The sequence below is a fragment of the Fonticula alba genome, assembly GCF_000388065.1.
Source record: "Fonticula alba strain ATCC 38817 unplaced genomic scaffold supercont2.8, whole genome shotgun sequence".
In the NCBI taxonomy this organism is placed as follows: domain Eukaryota; order Rotosphaerida; family Fonticulaceae; genus Fonticula; species Fonticula alba.
In genome coordinates, this window is record NW_009242978.1 from 213,846 (window position 1) to 220,731 (window position 6,886).

The window sequence follows — 6,886 nt, forward strand, 5'->3', positions numbered from 1 at the left end:
CATCCGAAAATGAGCTCCATCGGCACCGGTGTACGCAATGGCCTGCCGCCCCCCCCTCCTCCCTGGCCCCCGCAGCCACAGGCACCGAGCCGCACATCCCGCACGGCGCCCACGGCCCCGCCCATCTGACACAATCCTCCCCCACTCCTCCGCTCACCCTTGTCGCGGCCGCAGTATGACCTGTCGTGCACGACCTACTCCCCCGACGGCCGCGTCTTCCAGGTCGAGTATGCCACCAAGGCCGTCGAGAATGCCAGGTGCGCCCGGTCTGCCCGCGCCCCGCTGTCATTTGGTTCCGCCCCGCTCACCTCTCTCCGCCCCCTCGGCCGCCCGTCACGCCTACCCTTCTCCTCTCCAGCACCGTGATCGGCCTGCGCTGCAAGGACGGCATCATCCTCGGTGTCGAGAAGCTCATTGTCAACAAGCTCGCCTATGCCCCGGCCAACAAGCGCATCTACCATGTTGGCGAGAACATCGGTGTCGTGCGTCCCATCGCCCCCAGCCTCCTTCCCCTCCCGCGCCCCCGCTGCTTGCCGCTCCTCCTGTCCGCGCGCGCGCCCGGGCCTCTGACATGTCCTTCTCGGGGGGGGGGTATGCGTGTGCGTGTGGTGAAAGGCCGCCGCCGGCTTGCTCGCCGACGCCCGCGCCCTGGTCTCTCGCTTCCGCGAGGAGTACGACCACTTCAAGGAGTTCAACTCGACCGTCATCACCGGGCGCGTCCTTTGCGGCCGCGTGGCTCGCTTTGCCCATGCCTACACCCTGCACTCGAGCGTCCGGCCCTTCGGCGTCACGGCCCTGCTGGCCTCGCACTCCAAGGAGAACGGCCCGGAGCTCTTCATGATCGAGCCCTCTGGCGTGGCCATGGTACGGCCCTCGGCCTGTTTTCACAGCCCGGCTCCTCCTCCTCGTCCGCGTCTCCCCTCCCCCGGGCCCCTGATTGCTGACCACCCCCCCATCGGCCTGCCCTCCCCGCTCTTCCTGGCACCGCGCACGCACCCGCTCCTGCGCTGCTGGCCCCAGCGTTACTTCGCTTGCGCCGCCGGCAAGGGCCGCCAGGCGGCTCGCACCGAGCTGGAGAAGCTCGACTGGATGCAGCTGACCGCCGTCGAGGCCGTCACCCACGTCATCCGCATGTGCGTCCCCTTTGCGTGGATGCCCCCCCCTCCCCCTGCCCCTTCGGTCTTTATTTTTCCCCTTTCCCCGCTCCAGCCCTCTGGCCGCGCGCCCACCCTGCCCGCTGACCGGCTTTCTGCGGGCACGCGCCCATCCATCCACACACACACACACACACACACACACACGCACGCACGCCACCCCTCCCGATGCCAGCCTGCACATTGCCCACGAGAGCAACAAGGAGAAGCCCTTCGACATCGATGTGTCTTGGATCTGCGAGCAGGTGCGCCCATCGATCGCCGGGCTGCCGCCTTCCCTTGCCTGCCTGCTCGGCAGCAGCGACACTCACCCCCTTTTGCCGCCCCCTTTTGCCGCCCCTGCCTGCTGCAGTCCGACTACAAGCATGAGTTTGTCCCGGACCACATCTTCCAGGAGGCTCAGCGCGCCGCCCTCGAGGCCCTGCAGCCGGAGGACGACTTCGACGACGAGATGGAGGACTAAGACATCGCGGCTGTGCACCTCGCCGGTCTTCCCTTCCCTCTTCTCTCTTTCTCTCTCTCTCTCTCTCTCTGCTATTGTGTGCGTGCCGCTCGCGCCAGCCGCGACCGGGTGATTGCCAAGCTCCAGACACAGGGGGCAGGGGGAGGCCGCTGCCACCATTGCCGTCGCCCCCGTCACTGCCTTCTCCTCTCCTTGCGCGCCTTCCATCATTTCAGATCCCACTCGCCGCGCTGGCCAACCCTGCCGGCTGGCGCTTTGCCCTCCTCCCTCCCCCTCCCTCCCCTCCCTCTCGACTGGCACCTGTATACTATTCTCCAGGCCGCCTGCGGCCCACCAGGGCGGGGGGACACATCCCGCTGGTCCCCCCCTCCCGTCAACTCCAATAAGAAAAACCTAACTCCATTTCTCGGTTGCTTTGTTTGTCGTATTGTCAGCGGCCAGGGGCGCGCAGGGTCTATGGTGGTGCACACACGCCGGAGGAAATGGGCGGCGCAGGAGGCTGGAAGACGCGATGGGCCAGCGTGGCAGGGATAGCAGCGGGAGGGGGCTAGAGGATCTTTCTCGAGGAGAGGAAGGCATTCCCGCGCTGGCCGGATCGGCCCCGGTGGAAGGGAGAGAGGGAGCGGGGGGGGGGGGGGGGGGGGGGGGGGGGGGGGGGGGGGGGGGGGGGGGGGGGGGGGGGGGGGGGACGAATCGGGAACATGCGTCAGGAGGGGATCGGATGGGGCCGGGATCGGACTGAGTCAGCCCAGAGCAGGGGAAGAGCGGCAACAGCCAAGCGCCAATGGGACATACCTGGATCAGGGCATCAATGATGCTGGGCTTGGTCTCGCCCTGGTACTTGCGCACTTCCTGCATCCAACAAACGCATGCAGATGTGAGTCCAAGCTGCGGTGGGGGGGGGGGGGAGCATGAAAGAGAGAGCGAGGGAGAGAGGGAGGGGGGGAGAGGAGGAACAGGGGATCCCCCGAAAGGGGCCGGCCCGAGCAGATGGATGGCCGGAGAGAGGCGCACCTTGCGGACACTGTTCAGATACCAGTTCTTGTCGCTGAGCTCGATGGTGCGCGCATAGCGAACCAGGCTCCGGTAGAGGGATCGAACCTCGGCCGAGCGCGGGTGGCTGGCCAGCTCAGGGCGTCGGACGACCGCATTGGCGCCGGCGGCCGGCTTCGGAGTCGCGGCCCTGCCCCCGGAGGCGGCGGCCTGCTGGCGGGCGAACTGCAACCGGGCCGCGGCCAGTGGCGACAGGGGCTTGGCCGACATCACTACTCGGCTCGGTAGCATGGCGATGTGAGGAGGCGCACCAAGGGGGGGGGGCGGGGTGACTCAGGGCGAATCCAGGAGGAGAGCGGGGTGTCGGGGGGAGGAGGCGTGTGGGCCGTGTCGCCGGCGGGGGATCGGCAGGGGCTAGGGGGGGGGGGAGAAGCAGCGAGCGAGAGGCGGACAGAGGGAGGGGATGGATGCGCCGCTCATCGAGCGGCCCCATGCCCGGGGCCCGTCCGGAAAAAGATCCCCCTGGAAGCGTGCCCCGGCGGGCCCGGGGGTGGAATCCCCTGCGAAGAGCGGCCGGACAAGGGGGGGGGGGCGTGGGGGCGACCCACGCTTCTCCGGTGGCCGCGGGAGATCGGAGCGCCCGGGCATGTGCCAACGAAAGGCCGTAGGCCTCTGTGCCGCCAGTTTCCCCCTCCTGGCGGCCAGCCCATCGGAGCGGGGGGGGGGCGGGGCGGCTGGAGCCTGATTGGCGGCCGATTCGGGGGCGCGGGCCGGCACGCACCAGCCGTCCACCAGCTCCACGACCGCGCTCTGTCCCCCCCCCCCCTTCCCCCCCTTTTCGCCCACTCTCCTCGCTCCTTCTACCGCCGGCCCCGCGGTCTGTTGTTCCGCCTGCTGTGCCCCGAGTGGCAGTCTCACCGGGCCCTCTCCCGTCCTCCCTCCCCGCGCCCCCTCCACCACCCACACACTCCCACACTCCCACACTCCCACACTCCCACACGCACATACTCCCACACGCACACACGCACACACGCACACACGCACGTCATGTCCTCCTCCTCCTCCTCCTCCTACCAGGTCAATACCCAGGCCAATGCCCAGTTGCAGCAGCTGATCACCCACTGTGATCGGCTACGACAGAACATCCGCCGGCTGGTGGAGGCCGCCGACCCGAAGACCCTTGGCATCGTGCCGGAGGACCTGAACAGGCATGGGAAGGCCGCCGCCGTGGCGGCCACCATCGCCTCCGGCGTGGACCATGTTGGCATCGAAAACGCCTGCTCCAAGGCCCACATCTCCGTCAGCAACATCGTGCGCTGCTGTCCCGGGCTGCCGCCCGGGTCTCCCCCGCTGCTGGCCGGCTGGAGGCCCCTCCCCACTGACCGCTGATCCTCACCTCCTGGTCCCCCCCCCCCCCCCCCCCCCCCTCTCCCGGGCGCCTCGCCGGGTTGCAGATTCTGTCCATCCAGGTTCTGCTGGACCTGGTGTACAAGCTGAAGCGCGCCACCCTGTCGCACAGTTTCAATGATGAGGGGGCCGTGGCGTCCCTCATCCACCGGCGTCGGGTGGCCTCGGACACGTCGGTCACCCTGCAGCGGCAGCTGTCCTCCATCAGCGACTCGGTGCGCTTCCTCAGCTCGCGCATGCATGAGCTCCACATGCTGGCGGCCGATGTCTGTGACCCGGGCCCGGCGGTGCCGGATGCCCGGCTGGAGGCCATCTCCCGGCTTCTGCACCTGCGGCCCGGGGAAGAGCGCCCCGGGCCGCACCCCTCCCCGGCGCCCCCCTCCACCTGCATAACCTCGACGGCGACGGCGACCGCCTCGCCGGAGGACGAGCCTGTGGACCTGACCGGCGATGGGTCGCCGGCCGGGCCGGCTTCCCTGGGCACCTTGGCCGGCGGCTCGCTGGCCACCACGCCACTGGCCATGTCGGAGGGGGAGCCCGAGGAGCCGGGCACCGGCCCCGAGCCGGCCGGCAGCCGCGACGCGCTGGCCCCGACTTCGGCCCCGGCGTCCGCCCCGGCATCGGGGCCTGTCTCGCCGTCGGGGGGGGCCTCACCGGTCCAGGGCAACCCCCCTCCGGTGGGTGGGGAAACCCCGACCCCCGGCGCCGGGGCCAGCTCCAGTCCTGCGGCACCCCCCTCGGGCCCGCCCGCGTCAGATGTCCCGATGGGCGTGGCGCCCGGCGATGGGGATGACTCGGAGTTCGAGGATGCCGGGCCCGGCGATGCCGCCCCGATGACCATCGAGTATGAATAGCCCCCTGCTGCTGGGGACCCGCTCGCCCGCCCGCCCGCCCGCGGCACTGGGAACAATACACGCCGACCCTCGAGGTAGAGCAGCGCCTCGGAAAGGGCACGACAAAGAAAGCGTCCATGCTCCCGTCCTCCCCGCTCCGCCCGCCCGCTTGAGCTCGGCCCTGTGAGGGGCAGCTCCCGTGCTCCCCCTTCCGCGGCTGCCCGGCCGCCTGCTGGCGGCCACAGCTGGGCGTGCCCTTCTTGCCGATCCCTCGCAAGAGTGAGCACAGAGGGAGGAGCACCTACGGGGAGCCGGGGGGGGGGGGCGCACACATGGGCATGCATGCGCATGCGCGTGCCTGCCTGCGTGGCGTGTGCGTGTGTGTGTGTGTGTGTATTATCTAAAACATGTCGCTGATGTCCGGGGCGAAGGGGGCATCGGGCGGGCGCTTGCCATCGATCTTGAGCGAGGCCTTGTCGGCGCCGACGGCCACATGGCCAAACGGGCAGTGGCGGCAGGCGCAGCCGCAGCAGAACCCGCGCTTCAGGTGGCCGACGCGCGTCTGCGAGAAGTACCCCGTGTCCGGGCACTCGTACCACGCCTCGCCCGCCCGGCAAGCGGCCGCGTGCGCCGCGCGCACACTCTCCGACAGGGGGGCCCGGGTGATGGGCTTTTTTTTTTTTTTTTTTGCCGACCGAGGGCAAGGGATGCGGGGGGGGGGGGGGGGTGCAACGCCCGGCGGGGGGGCCGGGCAAAGGGAGACATCGCGGCAATGTAAGCACCGGGCGAGAGGCAGGGCGGAAGATGGGCGTGGCAGGTGGCATGGGCGTGGCAGGGCGCACGGTCGGCGGCAGGTCGCCAGTGGACGGCCCGGCGACATCCGCCTCGACGCGAGAGTCCCCCTCGTCGGACAGGTCGAAATCACTGACAAGGTCCGAGTCCGAGTGGGGGATCGTGCTCAGGCCCGAGGCGTCGGGAGGGCTGCTACCGGGCTTGGTGGACATGGGAGCAATCGGCACCAGGGCAGCAGTTGATGGGCGAGCACCGGCCGGGAGCCGGGAAAGGCAACGGATCGGACCGAGGAAGGACAACACCCGAGCAGGTGTCACCATAACCAGCGCAGGGGGGCGGCCCTGAGACAAGGGGGAGGGGGGGGGGGGCAAGGCAGGCGGGGCGCGAGCGGGGGACCAGCGATGGGCAGGGGCGGGGGTGAATATGGCCGGCGACCAGGCGCACACGGCCGGCAGGCTGCCATCCTTTGCGCCTGGCCGGCGGATCCCGGCGCCCCCGCCCGGCCGGCGGCCCACCCTCTGGCGCCCGCCCGCCCGCCCGCCCGAGCGTGCGCGTATGCAGCCCTGGCGGGCGGCAAGCCACGGTCGCCGGCCGGCAGCTGTTGTGGGCTCGGCTGGACCGACTGCCAACGCACGGGCGAGACTCGATTGCCCGCGCCGTGCGGCGAGCAGGCGGCGCCGGCGGCCGGGCGAGGGCCCGGCGCCGGGTGGACCGCGGCACATGCCCAAAGGGTCGGACGCGGGCTGCGCCCTCCCCTCTCGATCGGGGGAGATCGCCTCGAGACGGGAAGCGGCTGAAGCGCCGGCGCGTTGCGGACGGCCATGCCGCCGGACAACTTGCAACCCCATCCCGGCCCCTCTCTCGCCCATCCGCTGTCTCCCTTCGCCCGGGCTTCCCCGTTTGTGCTTGCGTGTTTTTTTTTCCCCCCGCCCGCCCTGCCGCTCCTCGCTGCCTGGCCTGCCTCATCCCGGCCTCCCTCCGCCGGGCATCACCCCCATGGACCACCGGCGGCCGGGGCCCGCGGAAGATCCCCCCCAGATCCCGGACCCAGCGGCGGTGCCCCCGCCGGCCGCCGAGGATGATGGTCCCGCCTCGCCGCTGAGCGGCGATGACCCGAGCGCCCTGATGCTCGGGTCCTCCGATGACGACGCGGCCATCGCCGATCTGCTGCCCTCGTCGCAGCTGCTTGAGCGCCACATCGCCGAGGCCCTGGCCAAGCGCGGGCTCAACCACCAAACCGGCCG

General features: G+C 70.5%; 4 protein-coding genes across 4 annotated transcripts; 2 read left to right on the forward strand and 2 right to left on the reverse strand.

The window, feature by feature from the left end:
- Window positions 1-9: 9 nt before the first annotated feature.
- H696_04724 (hypothetical protein) lies at window positions 10-1,617 on the forward strand (the record flags this gene model as incomplete). The annotated part of the gene is made up of 7 exons (XM_009498587.1): window positions 10-30; window positions 175-257; window positions 359-482; window positions 616-864; window positions 1,021-1,133; window positions 1,330-1,399; window positions 1,507-1,617. 7 exons carry the CDS (start codon window positions 10-12, stop codon window positions 1,615-1,617), a joined length of 771 nt encoding a protein of 256 aa, XP_009496862.1.
- Window positions 1,618-2,020: 403 nt separating this feature from the next.
- Window positions 2,021-3,027, reverse strand: H696_04725 (hypothetical protein). The gene is made up of 3 exons (XM_009498588.1): window positions 2,632-3,027; window positions 2,413-2,469; window positions 2,021-2,203 (listed from the first exon to the last, which is right to left on the reverse strand). Exons 1-3 carry the CDS (start codon window positions 2,899-2,901, stop codon window positions 2,165-2,167), a joined length of 366 nt encoding a protein of 121 aa, XP_009496863.1. The 5' UTR covers window positions 2,902-3,027; the 3' UTR covers window positions 2,021-2,164.
- A 604-nt stretch (window positions 3,028-3,631) lies between these two features.
- Window positions 3,632-4,965, forward strand: H696_04726 (hypothetical protein). The gene is made up of 2 exons (XM_009498589.1): window positions 3,632-3,921; window positions 4,065-4,965. The coding sequence occupies exons 1-2, from the start codon at window positions 3,658-3,660 to the stop codon at window positions 4,869-4,871; spliced, it is 1,071 nt and encodes a 356-aa protein (XP_009496864.1). The 5' UTR covers window positions 3,632-3,657; the 3' UTR covers window positions 4,872-4,965.
- Window positions 4,966-5,224: 259 nt separating this feature from the next.
- Window positions 5,225-6,007, reverse strand: H696_04727 (hypothetical protein). Its single transcript, XM_009498590.1, has 2 exons — window positions 5,693-6,007; window positions 5,225-5,520 (listed from the first exon to the last, which is right to left on the reverse strand). The coding sequence occupies exons 1-2, from the start codon at window positions 5,960-5,962 to the stop codon at window positions 5,251-5,253; spliced, it is 540 nt and encodes a 179-aa protein (XP_009496865.1). The 5' UTR covers window positions 5,963-6,007; the 3' UTR covers window positions 5,225-5,250.
- Window positions 6,008-6,886: the final 879 nt, after the last annotated feature.

Excerpts from the sequence above, each read along its gene's own strand:
- H696_04726 (XM_009498589.1), top strand. The coding sequence starts at position 3,658 with ATGTCCTCCTCCTCCTCCTCCTCCTACCAGGTCAATACCCAGGCCAAT. Across the intron at positions 3,922-4,064 it reads ACATCTCCGTCAGCAACATC|ATTCTGTCCATCCAGGTTCT; the intron begins GTGCGCTGCTGT and ends GCCGGGTTGCAG.
- H696_04725 (XM_009498588.1), bottom strand. The coding sequence starts at position 2,901 with ATGCTACCGAGCCGAGTAGTGATGTCGGCCAAGCCCCTGTCGCCACTG. Across the intron at positions 2,470-2,631 it reads ATCTGAACAGTGTCCGCAAG|GAAGTGCGCAAGTACCAGGG; the intron begins GTGCGCCTCTCT and ends TGTTGGATGCAG. Across the intron at positions 2,204-2,412 it reads TCATTGATGCCCTGATCCAG|CGCGGGAATGCCTTCCTCTC; the intron begins GTATGTCCCATT and ends CGATCCGGCCAG.
- H696_04727 (XM_009498590.1), bottom strand. The coding sequence starts at position 5,962 with ATGGTGACACCTGCTCGGGTGTTGTCCTTCCTCGGTCCGATCCGTTGC. Across the intron at positions 5,521-5,692 it reads CTGGCGACCTGCCGCCGACC|CCCATCACCCGGGCCCCCCT; the intron begins GTGCGCCCTGCC and ends AAAAAAAAAAAG.